We start from the raw sequence: 16328 nt of genomic DNA, 5'->3' as shown, positions 1-16328 counted from the left end.
AAAAAATGTATTTTGATGAGCTTTTCAGGCAATGGACATGTCAGCTAGTTTCAGGACAAGAGCCTATTCTTAATTTACTATTGTTTAACTTCAGGGACATCCATGAATAGTTAACTGAATAAAGAATAGTCTGTTATTAGGATCTCTGTTTTTTCTCCCCAACTGTTTCTCTGTTTGCTGTCCTGTGTTTTTTGTCTTGATACACATTAACCTGTTAGGCTGACCTTCACTTCCCTCCCAATCCCTACAACACATTAAAACTCTTTAAAAAGGCAACTTGAGAGAGACTGCCTTTTGGTAAACCTCCTAAAGCAAGCTCTACAGACTGGTCTGGCATGCGTTGTGTACATGCATCTGTCACGAAAATTTGATGACAAATCATCTGTTTCCTGACAGATAGGCTGCACTGAATTCAAATTCCAATGAAATGTCTTTGTCCACCAGGAAGGCAAACATTCTCTTTTAAAGCAGTCATCATTCTCAAACTTCACTTCAATCCTCCATTTGCTTGTCTGTATTACCATTTATTTGTACTATATTTTTTTTCTGGATCAATTAAAGTCTGTCACAAGATACATCTTACTGATCATCTTTTGGGAAAATGTAAAGAGAGTAATGAAAGGAATGAAAGCAAATGTTTCACAGTAATAATGCTGTTTCCAGAGGGTGAGAGATGAAGATCCTTTTTAAGACTGACCTACCCCAGTTTGTTTAAAACTAAACTGAACTTGAACTGATAAACTACTTTTTTGAGATTAACCTGAATAGTTCAGCAAAACACTGTAAATCTAAACATACCTGAATTGGAGTCAAACTTTGTTTCTGACCTGCAAAAGAAAATAAAAAGTTCTTAAGTTACAAGAACAGCTTATGCTATAAAAGCCATTTGTCAGACAGATCCCTCCCAGCAAATATCACCTTTAACAAGGCTGTCTACCTCTGTATGTTAATACTTAAAGTATTCAAGGGCATTTGAACCCAAACGATAACTGTTATCTTTAACATTTTGGGGTTTTTTAGAATGTAGAGTTACAAAGAAGGTATTTTAAAACACAAATCACAAAATGAATGCATAAAATAGAATATAAATTTAAAACAGGATTAAATTATATAATGTAAATCATGGCACACAGTTGTTCCTATGAAATAAATATTGTTTTCATTCATTTTCATTTTTGAAAAGTCATTAAGAAGATTTAATTTATTCATGAATGTTTCCAATCTATATTTGAAGCAGATACATTTCATTAATGTCATATGTATTGTATCCAATGATCTGTACTTAATTGTACAACATCCTAGGAGGGTTTAGTTTGTGCGTGTCTTCAATTTACTCACTCTGCACATAGGAATAAGTGGTTTGATTTTCTTAAAAGTGGAAAGCGGGGGGTGGGAGAGAGGGAGAGGGGAAGGGAGCCAGACCTAAATTTTAACTTGTTTTAAAGTCTTTGCAAAAAGACAATCATGTGTGCATTATGCACCATTAGCTTTGGCCGTGCACTGCCGATTTTTCTCTCTCTAACAAGTAGTGTTTTCTTCTAAGGGCTTAGCACTTAGCAAATGAACCCTGTAACCTGTATATTTAATAAAAGGAAGAAAAAATTAGCCCTTGTGGGAACATCATGTTTCAGATATAGGTTAATAATACTTGTAAATGTAGAAGCCTTTGAAGATCTCAATTCAACTGTGGGAAAACTTAAGTTGGGTAATTACTCTCAAGACGCTGCTGATGTGCTGTCAAGCAGAATTAACCCTATGACTAGGCCTATCTACACAATCTGCTATAAGACAGCATTGTCTATATTGAGCTCTCAAACCAATTAACAGGCATGTTCCAATCAGATTTATATCACCCACTAACAATCAGTTGTACACATGGTCATAGCTGTCACAGCAGGACACAAGGTCTGACCAGCAGGAGACCTGTTAAAGGATGTTACGTTGGCAGCAAAATGCATTTCCCCAGAAATTCTAAGGAGGAAGTACAATGTTGGATCCTTTTACATGGCAACAAGGAGGGGATGTATTTTGGGAAGTTACAGTCCTTCTTTTTTCAAAAGTAAATGACTAAACCTCAAGAACTAATTGCAGATTTATTTTCTTCTTCTGTAAGTTTGTACATGCAAGTACATATAGATGTATTTTACATGTACTCTGCATGTATTTTATATAATTGGCATTGTAATCCTGTACCAAAGATAAAAGCTATGCCACTGCAAACATCAAATCAATCATTATTTAAAAAATGAATGAGTTCACACTATTAGTTACAGTTAAAGCCATCAGGAAGGAAACAACTCTCTTCCCTCAGTCCTCACAGTCTTTTATGTCTTAAATGTAACTCCCAGGTGGTTAAAAGATGGAAGGGAAAAATCATAACTTATTGTCCTAACTGGTACTTACAAAACACACCAAAAGCACTGAACAAAGAGAGTATGTTACTGACATGCCTTCACAAATACCACCACCAATAACTGCCCAGGGCACCAGCCCACGCTCCTGTACATTTCAGTGTATTTCAGCTGCTATTTATGGCCAGCAGGATAAAGTCCCCACCTTGTGGAAAGTACATGCTGGTAACTGGAAGGAATTCCCCTGAGCTCCAGGTAAAGCCATTTACTCAGTATTTTATTTACAATATTCTCCTCAAGTTGCAGTATATCTGTCTAGACTGTTCTCTCTTGCTCATCACTGCATTAGCAACACCCCACTACCTACATTGTCAGAGATAAAGTACAAATCTTACCCTCAGCGTCTGTTTATCTGCACAGTCAAATTCTTGCTGCCTAAATTCCAGATACTTGGTATTAGTTGGTCAAACCAAGACCCTGGTTTTCAGCCTGCACAGCCTGGCACGGACATATGCACTGCAACTTGCGGCATCAACCAACTGGTCCAGGGGCCAAGATGGCTGAGACTACATGGGGAGGAGGGTCACAAGGATCACTAGGCACTGTACTGAGTACTAAAGCTCCAAACAGTCATAAATTACTGGACAACAAATCACAAAACTGGTATGGGGCAATAAATGAATAGAACTTTGTCTGGCAACAGCAGAATAGCTGTGAAAGAAAACACAACATGGGAGGTAGCACTAGGTGCTATCAAGAGGAGGAAGATCATCTACATTTATGGCCAACATGTCACCTTGAGAAAACAAAGCAAAATTTAGGACCCAGTACTACAGAAATTACTAGAGATCTTAGAAAGGCACAGAAAAAAGGGAGGAAAATAATGAAACATCTTTGGCATTGTAAATAAGCAACAAATAGCAGATGTGAGAGAAGCACTCTGCAAGAAAACAAAGTCATCTTGGCTACTTGAAGGAATGACAAAACTTCCAGCATCTTCAATGGAACCAGCACTTTTTCCCCTAGATCTTCCAGTATTTACATCCCTTTCTTGAAACATGCTAGACAACGGCATCAGAAACTAGTTGCACCTAGGTGTTAAAAATACACAACTGAAAAATGGCCAATAAATATGCTAAAATTAAATTCTGAAAGTACATTCCAAAGGGATGTTCTGCTGCACACAAAAATGTTCACCCTGATTCCTTTATACTTTTAAAACTACATTAACTAGAAGAAAAAAACTTCTCTGTGGATTGTTTGTTATCACTGTACACACTCTGGTATCTAACCTAAGCATCCTACTAGACAAGATGAACCTTACAGAGCCAGGCACTGACTTTACAAATAGTCTTTTATCATTTATCACACAGAGGGGAAAAGAAACAGCAACAAACAGAACAGCTTTGTGTGTATTTTCTCTACTTTTGCCCCATAGAAGTACTCTGAAAGTCAGGAAATCATTCATAGATATCTTTGGAAAGGAGTTTATATGCATAAAGAGAACAAGACTGTATTTATAAAGCGCTTTCCATTTCCAACTGTGATATGGCTCAAATACACAAAACAGATGGCAATACAAATACCGATTAGTTCAACTACCAACACCCAATATACAAGGAAATAGTGAGCTACTGGAAAGGTTCAGCAAAGGACAAGGTGCTGCAATACTTTTAAAGATCCCTGAAATAATTCAATCAAACACAAACAAAATATATGATTGTCACTTTATCTGTACTGCAAAGAGGCGCAGGATTTTGACCTGTTCTTTTTAAAAGGCACTGTAAACCAGGTGCTCAAGCTGCCAAGTACTGAGAAACGGATAGTGACCAGACACACTACAGCTGAGGCTCACACAGGTCTGCTATTTGCCAGTGAAGTGGGCTTTTGGCAAGGAGAGGGGAAAGAGGACTTACTGCAGAACCCCTACTGTTGTGTTCAAACTGCCTTTTTCTTTCACACTTCTTGATGAAGTCTTTAACAGATTTATTCAGGTTTTGTTGAAGCCCAACATTGGGAACAGCTTTGAAAGCTCCACAGCTTTCTCAGAAAGCACCTGATGAAACCTCTGCAGTTCTAATCCTTCCTCTTTAACACCAGACATTGACACACAGACAGCACGATGCTGTAAAGCCCTACTTCTTTAGGAAGCCTGGTTAAAGATATACTTTTGATCTCAGTTTCCTAGACTACAGAAAAAAAGATTGATTCACTGTTGATGGATGCTATGACAATTTCTGTTCTGCATACTCATGAAAAGCCAAATTAAAAAAGAACATTTTAACATCATGTTAGTCAATGAGTAGTGTCTGGGTGAATTCTTCCCAGAGTTTATTTTAATGTGAGAGTTATAAACAGACAAATATAGAAATATACAGCTTCTGCAGACATAATAATAACAATCCATCCTACCTGATTTTTACTTCAGGTACATACATACACGTAATAAAGCGTAAAGGAGGTTAAAACGAGCTGAAAATTAGTTCTTCCAAGCAGGGTGACTGAGGAACAGTCAATACAAAACAGTCTGAATTACATATCAGACTCAAAAGTTTACAAGGAATCCATCGCAAATTTTCAGTGGAAATATCAATGAAATCCTTAGTAAAATCAGTGTAAGTTATCTATAGATATCTCTAGGACTATGGAAATCTTTGCATTTATTTCCTCTTATTTCTAAGTACCTTCAACAAGGATTTGCAATTCAGCCACACTTAGCAAGAAGTAAATCAAAACATTTTCACAGGCTTGTCTCAATGAGACCTTATAATGTTACATTTCAAGTCCCCCTTTTCCCTCTTTTTTTGAATCCTAATGTGTTTCTCTTAGGAAATCTACATCAACACTTGCCTTTTGGAAAGGACACTTGTTGAAATATCCTCTGCCTAGCAAACTGTGAGATCCCTCATATTCCTGTACTTTTTTTCACTGCTGGAGATGGATACGGTCTGGAGAACACAAGCAAAAGGAAAACTCAAGTGTGCTGTTCTGTTGGCTTGTAGCTGGCAGTCTCATCCAACTTGCACAGCCAGTGACCTTGGCCTGCAGTAATTTAGACAGTGCCTTTACGATGTTTGTGGGCAGCAACCGGCTCAGTACAATAGAGCTGATACACTGAAAAAACAAGACCAGGTGGCTTCTGGATCAAGGGGGGGAAAAAAAGACATAAAGTGGTTTTTGTTTTCCAAACTTGCTCTTCCTCTCCTAATTCTTAACATAAAAATCTTTCCAAACTTCATTGCTTATATGAGGGTAGGAAATGAATATTCAGCACCAACCATGACGCTATTGGTTGGAGAATATTAAAGACTACCCATGAGTCAATTAGGAATGCAGAGTTATTTGTTATGATTCTGCTAGAATCACTGCAGCTCCTCTATGCCACACTGGCCAAGCATGCAGTGAAAAGCGCTTTCAACAAGAGCCACCCAGCAGCTCCACCCAAGTGCAGCATTGTACCATTCTTGTTCTGAGGGGCTCTTGAGGACCAGGAGGACCAAATCCTGTTCCAAAACACCACAGAAATACGTAATTGCCAGGTCAAGCTACAACAACAGCCACATGCTACAGCTGTGATAAGCTGTATAAAGCTTAGCACATTTTCAGCATTCAGGTAGGATTAGATGTGGATTCAGCACTCAGGTACGTTCAGATGCCATGGGCTGTATTCGCAGGGCAACCTTACTGCAGGGACTACAGCAAATACAGCATTCTTCTTGATGGTCATCCTCAGAGGTGGATTAAACCTCCAGATTCTAGGTGGCTGTGAGGAAGACAAGTGCTCTGCTGTCTTGGGTTTTGGTGACATGATAAGGAGTGAGTAACAATTTGTCACCCAGCAGTGACACTGCAGACTCAAAACAATAGTTGGTTACAACCAAAACATGAAGCAAGAACAAACCAATGCTCAATGAGAACAACTTTACTAACGATTTTAACTCCATCAGCCTTTTCTAGGGGACAGTCACAAAAAATTGCAGAAAGTCTTGCAAGTTTTAAGATTGTCAAGCTTCTTGGAGCTACACAGTACATAGTAAAAACCTGGGTTTGGAAGAGAAACGTTTGGTAATACTGTCTGCTGACCAAGTGAGCCAGCAGTGTGCCCAGGGGGCCAAGAAGGCCAACACCATCCTGGCTTGTGTCAGAAACAGCGTGGCCAGCAGGACAAGGGCAGTGACTGTCCCCCTGTACTCGGCACTGGTGAGGCCGCACCTCGAATCCTGGGCTCAGTTTTGGGCCCCTCACTGCAAGAGGGACGTTGAGGCGCTGGAGCGTGTCCAGAGACGGGCAGCGGGGCTGGTGAGGGGTCTGGAGCACGTCTCATGAGGAGCGGCTGAGGGAACGGGGGTTGTTTAGCCGGGAGAAAAGGCAGCTCAGGGGAGACCTTATCGCTCTCTACAGCTGCCTGACAGGAGGCTGTAGGCAGGTGGGGGTCGGTCCCTTCTCCCAAGTAACAAGCGACAGGACAAGAGGAAATGGCCTCAAGATGCACCAGGGGAGGTTTAGATTGGGTATTAGGGAAAATTTCTTCACCAAAAGGGCTGTCAGGCATCAGAACAGGCTGCCCAGGGAGATGGTGGAGTCACCATCCCTGGAGGTATCTAAAAATGTGTAGATGTGGCACTTAGGGACATGGTTTATTGGGGGACTTGGCAGTTCGAAGTTAATCGTTGGACTCAATGATCTTAAAGGTCTTTTCCAACCTAAATGATTCTATGATTCCTACACTGGCAAGAGCCAACTTACTCCAAATAAATATTATTGAACAGAAGCTGCTGGTTTTGACAAAGTTTGTGAGGAAACTAAGAGTCAGTCAGGGCAGATGAAGTTGGTCAAATACTTCTATTAGATCTTACTAGAGACACTACAGTCGTTACTTCATACGGGCTCTCCTAGCCAAGTAGCCAGTGCTGATTTGTCATTTGGCCTGCTCAAAGGATATAAAGATTATTAGGAAAGCTTAAAGACCATTAATTAAGGACTCAGAACTCCGGCAAGGAAATTCCTTGTATAGATCTAGCCTGTTGACTGAAATCCTCCCTTGTGCTGTGAAGACAAGAGTGGTGGTGGGCACTGCTATATTGGCCAGCCATGCTTTGCTTTTCCCATGGTTTGCTTTTGGAGATGTTGAGAAGACCTGACACAGCTCAACAAAAATCAAATGAATAGGAGTGTTGCTATTTCTTCTAGCGCATGTTCAGAAGAACCAACACCATTACCAAGAATTTCTTCCAGGAAGCAATAAAGGCAACAGTGGGTGATTTACAAAGACTTGGCAATTCATTCTTTGGCCCTAAGAACTAGAAACTGGGACAACAATAACATTTTTTTAAAAAAGAAATCATTCTCCCAGGCTTCCCAGTTCCCATATATATACACCACATCTTTCTCATACAGTCCTGCACATGGTATAAGGACATGACTGTGGTTTATTAAATATGGAATAGCTCCTGTCCTATAGAAATAGCACAAATAGTGGATTTCACTCAAATCCATTCTAACATCCTCTTGCAATGGCTGTGGACAGAATGGTATTTTTGCATAGCGTACAAGAAAATATCTTGAAAAGTTAAAGTAGGTGCAATCCTGCAAATACACTTGACCCTTAGAAGATGCTGAGGCTTCAAGTGGTGTAGGTGGCTCTCTGTGAATTGATACAGAAACACACAACCTTGCCACAGAGGTTGTGCAGCCATGATAAATGTGGCTCACAAAAAATTAACATGACCAAGTTAGTTGATAAGCCTGGTTGATTTGTTTTCTAATTTGGCTGATTAGTTTTCTATCAGATCAACATGTTGCATCAAGATATGTCCCAGCCACACCAGGTGAGGTCCAGTGAAGGGGAAGCTATGAAAAAACAGCCTAGAGACAGGGGGAGCAGGGCTACTTCTTCTAGCATAAGCCTGCAGGTAGGCTGGAGTAAGTGTAACACAAAACCACGTAACGGCTGTCTTGCAGAAAAGTAGGTCCTTGAGATTAGTTTATTGTCTCTCATTTATTGCTTTCTTTAGGCAGCTGCTCTGGGATGTAGGAGACTGTCTGGCGTGAAAGTTCAGAGATGGAATAATTAGATTCAACAGCATGATTATGGATTTTATGTGTGAGGCACCTTTGATTGTGGAAAAAGTTAAAGCATGTTCTCCATAAAGCTTGGGAGGTTTCTCATAACACTAGAACAAGTAGGTAGATGAAGAGATGTTAAATTCCTAATTGTTTCTTTTATCTTTCCTGTGATAGAGAAGAGTTCTGTTTTAAAGACGTACCAAAACCCAGGTCTTTCATCTGGACTGTAAAATTCATGTGTTCCCTGACCTTGTGTGTCACATGGTAATGAAACAACGTAAATCAAAAATGTTAAAAGTTGAAGTTTGTTAATATTACTGCTGAAGCTCCAGTCTCCTTCCTGGTTAAACTGACAGGTCCATAGTCCAAATATATGTATTTTCAGATTACAGTGACACAAAGAAAAAAATATAATGGGCACCCAATGAGAAACAAATGGGAACACAAGTTTCAAATGACTACCTGGAAATTAAAAAAAACAACCACAACCAAACAGCAAAATGCCACCACAAAAACAACATGCATTTTTGATGGGGCAATGGACTTTCTCTGTATTGTACTACCACCTTACTCCTAAGAAAATACTTCAGTGATTTACACTCTGTGGGGAAAATTTAGTAAATAGCATACATTTTGCATTCTCTGATCCGTTTCCTTCTCACTTTTTCAGCTGTCTGGGCTGAAGCAGTCACCAAGATACAGGAATGTATCTTCCCTAGTTGAGGAAGACATTATATACTGGTATTTTGGGGTCAATAAACAAAAGAAGACAGACCCCTATCAGTCTCTCCATTTGTTGCCACCCTTGCCAGCCACTTCAGAACAACTGGCTAAATTTGATATAGACCAGAGGTGGCCAAAGCTCACAAAGCAACACAAAGACTTTGGGGAGACTGGGCTAAGGCCAGTCCAGCCTTGGGACACAATCATCAAGGTGTTTTTTCAGGTGCACCCTGGCCTGGGATTTATTAAAAATAAAACCCAACTCCCCTCCTTCCCTCTCTCCCCTCCCATAAAATCCATGGGGAGTCTCAAAGAGAATGTGAAAGCAGGGACATTTCCATATAGCTCGTTTCACGTAGAGAAATCCAACTCATTAGCTCAAAAAAGTCAAGACTATGCCAAAGCATACTGCGCACTCGAGATAATCACAGGTAAGTCTCATATTGCCGTTTTTTCCCATATTAAATAGATTGTGAAAGCAACTGGAAACTAGTTCACATACATTTATGTGAACTACTGCTGTCCAAATCTCACCCCACAAAACCCCCTACGCCTTCTCCAGCAGACGACAGAAAGGAAGCCAGTCTTGAAGGTAGAAGGTGAAATCCTGGCTCCATTGTATTCACTTGCCAAATCTGAACTGACTTCAACAGTCAGGATTTCCCCATAAACATTTAGCTACAGTAAGCTGGGGGACGTCTAAATGGCAGAGTAGAAAACCAGGTTATGGAGACTTTGTGCGCCCAAGCCAAGCACCACAGTAACCGATGACATGAGAATATTGCCTTGGCTGAGTTCGTAACGATCAGTTTTCCAACTCAAAAGATTCACATTATTACTGAAGTTTCTGCAGGTAATCCTCTTAACAGAGGAAACAAGCATAACAGAAATGAAGTGCTTCTTTCATCTTTACAGACAGTCTCTTGAGAACAACTGTCAGTGCCACATCTGGCAATTCTGGAGCTACATCAATTTTATTTTCCTTTGTAACCTATTATAAACCAAATTTTCTCTATTATTAGCGCTATCCTGACCATTCTGCTTCATGCTGCTCTAAAGATACCTCTTCAAGTGAGAGGGACTGAGTCACTGTGAACTGAGAGAGGAAAAAAAAAAAAGCAAAACCCCAAAATTCTTCATCAGAATGAACACAAGCAGCTAGAAATAAGAAAACTCACGTAAACAACAAGTGAATCCGTGCAGAACAATGCAGTGATTGAGAGAATTCAATCAGCACTGCTTCTACCACCAAATTTAGGGCCATCATTCCCACAGTACTTCTGAAGTGTATTTTCATGCAAGACAGAAAAATTATTATTTCTTTCCTAATCCTTGCTTGAGTTCCTAAACCAGCTCTCCATGTGTGCTAATTGGCATGGATGCATGAAAATTCAGTAAGTAATGCAATTTTCCTGGGTTTTGTTTTCCTAACTGCTTGAATTCTAAAAAATCTTCTACTTTTTTCTCCATTATCAGATACAATGCTGTAGCATGGATATAGCATCACTGCCTGGGATCCAGATCTTAAAGCTACCTGTGAGTAGGGCTAACAGCCAAAACTCAGTATCTATCAGCTCAGTGAAAGGCTGTGTTACAATAACTTGGCATGGCTGTGTATGGAAAAAAAAGAAGAAAAAAAAAAAAGGAAAAGAAATCACTATTTTCTTTTCTGTGAAATTAACTATTTTACTAGAGTGTTACCTTATTATCTTATTTACTACCGTTTTTTGGCTTTACTGTAAGACCAATTTTACTGTAGCATTATTTACATTGCTTCTTTTGTATCCCTTATCGATTTGATTGATTTACTTCATCTTATACAATTACTTAAGTACTGGAATAAATGCAAGATTACACAGGAACACAGCACATAAACTAAGAAAGAGACAGAAATCTCAAAACTATATTTAGCATACTCACTTGAATAAAGGAGTCCCACAAACAACACATTTGTATATTCCTTGTGCTTTATGATGTATGTACTCCCCCTCAAAGGCACTGGGAAAACAACAACACTACATTTTAAAAATAAATAAAGGAACGTTGGGGTTTTTTAATTACTAAATTAGTTAAGACTTTAGAAAAAATGTTACAGAAAACCCCCACGATTTTAAAAGTTGGCAGTTGTTTTTTATTAAAGGCAGCAAATAAAGCAGGCACAGGAAAAAGGGAATGTCCTCATTAGCGTGCCTCAGGTGTTACGTATCATGCAGGAGGAAGCAAATTGTCCCACGGTTCAAAGGACAGAGCAACAACAACAGAAAGGGAAAAAACGGGATCTTCCCCTGTTCGGCAAGCGAAACATTGCGTGTTTGTAAACACGGACTGTGTGACATGTGGCTCAGCCTGACGTGCTTGTCGAGGTCTGTCTGCGGAAGCAGTGCCCACGGTGCCACCGCTGCTGGGGCAGAGGTGCGAAGCCCGCGGGTGCCGGCCGATGGGGAGCCGGGCAGCCACCGAGCTGCGGCGGGCTGCCGGGGCGGCAGAGGCATTGTAGCTGAAAATGAAATAATTGGTCCACGATTTCAAGCTGTGTGCGCCTTATATTTTTAGTTGAAAAGCAATATTACAGCTTTAAGGGAATATTTTTCTAAGTTAACAATCTAAAAGGCTAGGAGGTCATTCATCTAATACGAATCAGCTGCGCTAGCCCAACAAAAAGCCTATGTGCTCAGCAGCTTGTTTTTATTATCCTTTCACCCTTTTTATGAGGTCCAATTTTTTTTTATAAACAGGATTTTTAAGAATGACATAATCTCCGATTGTTTGTGTGCACTAAATCACGTTGTTGGTCCCGTACACAAGAGCGAGGAGGGCCGGGGGGGAGGCAGGCCTCCCGGCGGAGGCCGATGTCCCCCTGCCCGCGGGGGCTGCGGGAGGACGAGGGGGGCTGGGGGGGAGAGGGGGGCCGTCCCCACTGCCCCCTCTCCCCCTGCAGATCCAGCCACCGGTACGCGCCGTCAGGAGTGCTGCCGATTAACCAGGACCCCACGTGCGGCGGAGAGCCCTTTCAGGTCATGAATGAAAACAAGCAGTTACATCATTAGTACATTTGGAACAGAGGTAAAGCCAGGGCCTCATGCCAAGCTCAATGGTATAAATTAGACAACAAAAAATGGCTGGGCCTTGGCAAGTTACCTTCACACTGGAATCAGCTGAGAGAGAGACTTTATTCACTAAAAACAGTCTTGGAAGCGAGTCCTTTATTTTTTTTTTTTTTCCTCCAGGACTCGGGGCTGGCTTCCAGCGACTAAAGCCATGTGAGGGCAGTTATTGAAAATTTTTGACATTCCAACCACAAATGAGCCAATAAATACCTTCTCCACATGTGCTTCAAAAAGAAATTGGAGAGGGGTGGAAAAGAACTAAATTATGCTACCTTCTTTCTGCAGCCAAAATGTCTATACTTACAATGGCCACCTTCAAACCTCCAGCCTCCTGGCATAGGGCCATTTCCCTCGTGGTTCTGCTTACTGCGATGTCTTCCAAAAAAAGTGTACCTAAACCGCTATTACTTCCACACATTTTGTAGTAAACTAAAAGCAGACTCTAAACATGAGCCTAGTGACTTTATAAGACATGCAGTGGTCATTAAAAGAAAAAGTCACACAAGACCCCTGGCCTTGGCCCCGGTGCTGCAGATGCTTGTCTTTGCAGTGGTGTTAATTTGTAGGGGTTAGTAAACAAGTGCAGAAATCCTGGGGGAAAAAAAAAAACAAACCCAAAACAATCTGGTGGGAAAGGTGAGGAAGTCCCAGCAAGAGCAGGGGGAGAAAAGAAAGATGCCTGTGTTTGGAGGACTGTGTTTCCTTCATCCTGCCTTACCTTTCGGTCCCCTTCTCCTGAGTGACATGGTACTGCAAGGGTGTCAGCCGCTTCCTCAGCTCCTCCTGGGAAAAGACCACCTTACAGTCCTTTTTATCCCTACATGACCCTGCAAAGGGAGAGGATATGGGAGAAGGAGCCTTTTTAGCTTAAATCCTGAATAATTGCTTTGGCAGACAGCCACAGCATAGCTTCTGCATTCACTTGTCAATGACCAGACTGGTCCCTAATGCACGAAGAATGGCTCAGCTGAACTGCAGCTGATTATTTCTTCAAATCCAAGTTTAAAAAAAAGTTTTGCTTGAGAGCCAGGTGATTCCATTGGAGCAGTGACAATGTGCTACAGCCAAAGCCCTTCCGTGTGTTATACACTAAACTGTTGCACACACAATCATTCACAAGAAAGTAACATTTTTCCAACTGTTACAAAAAACCCCAATAAAACCTGCAAAAAAACCAACTACAGCTGAAATGTTCTTTACAGGACATCTATATTGGAGACTTACGGTAATGGGCATATGATGTTCAGCCACAACATCCAACAATTTCATTACCCTTTAAAGTAGCTGAAAAGCAATTCTGTATCTTTAGCATTCTGATACAACTTCTAGTTGCATCCTTGTCCTTCTACTTTCTAACATTAACCATTGTATTTTTTAACTGCTGAATCACTAGAATAGGAGCCCTGAGGAACAAGTAACTTCTTTATGCACAAAGCTGTACAAGGTTCAGCAATAAACTTGTCATAAAAATTAGGGTTGCTGTTGAAATTACCCTCCTTTTAAAATCTCGTCCTATGCTTTGTTTAGTTCACACAGAAAATCCAAGGAGCTACATAAGGATTACTGTAAAAAAACATGTGTACAGTGCAAAAATTCACATCAGGAAAGAAAAAATAACAATAAGGTTGCTTTTGAGAACAAAAACTCCCAAAGTAGTAACAGAAATTGCCAAATACTCAAATAACTTTGATAATCACTTGCAAAACTTAGCTGACAAAATATGGCAGGGAAAAACACTCTAATTATGACAGTAATTCAAATATGGTACAATTAGAAATAAACAGTCCCAACAAAAATATTTTTTGCTAGTAATGCATATACACTCATAAAAAGACCAATTGTGTTCCCAAAGTAGAGGGAACAGAACTACCCATCTGCATGTCATTTAGTACAGGAGAGGCAATGGCAGGTTTAAATTACATGGTATTGGATTGCAATTTCCTAACATTGGATGCTTTTCTGCTTTTTTACCTTGAGTCATTACTAAGGAGTGTTCATAAAAAGTAGTTTAAAGCACAGATGCTTGCAAATCATTTAAGAAAAGATGTTTCTTTCTTCCTCCCCCTCTTCTTTTCTCTTTTAATGTGTGGGGGTGGGTGAATAGGGGAGAGAGAAAAAGCACAATGCTGTTGGTCACTACCTACTAACCCTAGGAATTATTTTCAGGAAGAAAAAAGTAAAATTGAAAACATCTGATTGAAGTAAATAGTGCAAACATAAAAAGCTTTACTAGTGAAAGAAAGGTATTGAAAAGCGACTTTATTTCATAGATTAGAAATTACTTTTGATCTAAACATTCTTAAAAACAGATTGTTTTCCACTCCGAGCCATCTCATTAGCTGTGCTGCAGAGCCTTTGTTTTAATGGCAAGCTTTGAAAGAGCACTGCTGTATGCCTTTGTTAGCTTCAATCTTATTTCGGAGAAGGATAAAGATTTCATTCCAGGTCTCTTTGTTTGTCTTTCAAGAACTACTAAAGCAGTATTCACACAAATTTTGCAGGAATGTGCCCTGTGCCATAGCTTACAAATTATTTGGTTTTGGTGCACTTAAAGGTCACCTTCCAAATTAGCAAAATTTTCCTACATCCTGGCTTTTCAACCTTAAATGTAAATATTGTTTCCTAACTGTAAGTGAGGTTTGTTCTTTATAACATTTGGTTGCTTATTTAAAGATGTCAAACTATGGAGGTTTTTATTCTCCAAATGTGCAGTGCTCTAGAATTAATAAGTCTTTCAAAGTACAGCTAACAGGGAAAGGAAGAATATGCATTATATAAGTAGCTAGTCTTACGTTATGTTATGCAGCTCAAAAAGAAACTGAGAGACAGCCTTTGATCTATAATTTCAAGGCTAAGAAGTAGTCTAGAGAGAAGCAAATAATCTTACAAACCAACACATCTTCACTTTTAAAAATATCCATCTGTTTTTTAAAAAAATTCTATTCACTCTTAAGATGTTGTAAAAAAGCACATTAAACGTAACTTCACTTTGCAAAAAGTCAAAGAAGATACCAAATGTTTTAAAGAATGGTCAGTATATTCCCTCTTTAATCTTCTTGAATAATTTTTCATCTATTTTAGAAATCTAGTGTTCTTCAATCAATGGGCTCAAAATATGCACAAGAAAATTTCTATATTCCACTTGATCCATGACACAGATCAGAAGTAAGAAGTGTGTTATAAAAGATTTTTTCCCCATTGTTTTTAATAATTAACTGCATGTTCTACAATACAGACAAGTATTTATGTCTACAGGGGAATCGTGCCAAACTCCACTGGGGTAAACTGCAACCTACCCCAACAAAGGTCTTTCCCGGTTTGTAATTTAATGGGGTGTACATCAGCAAAAAGCTATAGTTGCGCTACAAATCATGAAGGAAATATGTTGGTCCACCCTCACAATTCAAGAACAGCCCTATTCAAATAATTGCAGTCATTATTTAACTGCTAGCAAAAAGAAAAAAAAAAAAAAAAAAAGAAAAAAAGAAAAGAGAAAAAGGCAGCTCAGTAAATTGATTGCACTATTTCTTTATTGCCAAAGAGCGAAGGAGGTAAAGCAAGACTCACCCTTGACTGCAGAGGATGTAAGGATACATTTTTTGAAATAGCACTGGCCTACAAGCCTCAATAAAATGCAATGAATCCTAAACATTACTGGATGAGATTCTAGGAATACTGTCCTTTGGTTAGGAAAAAAATTACATGCAAGAGGGACAAAAGTGCTCAACTTGGGAGTAGAAGACTGTCTGCTTCCATTTTTTCAACTGTTCCTTTATGGCATATATGTCTGCTACATTCAAGCCAACCATCTGTATCTTGAGGGGGGACAATATAAAGCTACACAAATTTATGCCAAATATGACAGAAACTGCCATGAGTAATGCAGCTGTTACTATACTCATTATTCAAGTGGAGAATAAAGGTGCAGGCTGACCACCTTCCCTGGTCTGGTTCCCCAAAGAAGGAACGAGGTATGGGCTGTGGAAAGGGTTCCCAGAGAGGCAACAAACTTCAGCAACTCAGGCATAAAGGCAGGCTCACAGTTCATTTGCAAATCATACAGTTCAAGGCAGATGGGAAA

At 39.8% G+C, this 16328-nt stretch overlaps 1 protein-coding gene across 1 annotated transcript in view; it reads right to left on the bottom strand.

Annotated features, from left to right (window-relative positions):
* MSRB3 (methionine sulfoxide reductase B3) overlaps positions 1 to 16328 on the bottom strand; it is a 115003-nt gene that overhangs the window by 68683 nt on the left and 29992 nt on the right. The window contains 3 exon segments of the mRNA XM_080390788.1: positions 799 to 827; positions 11061 to 11138; positions 12966 to 13074. Of these exon segments, the coding sequence (XP_080246914.1) occupies positions 799 to 827; positions 11061 to 11138; positions 12966 to 13074 (216 nt within the window).

This window comes from Falco punctatus (genome assembly GCF_963210335.1).
Source record: "Falco punctatus genome assembly, chromosome: 6".
In the NCBI taxonomy this organism is placed as follows: Eukaryota; Metazoa; Chordata; class Aves; order Falconiformes; family Falconidae; genus Falco; species Falco punctatus.
The sequence above is the reverse complement of the archived record's forward strand: the minus strand, read 5'-3'. Positions and strand labels throughout refer to the sequence as shown.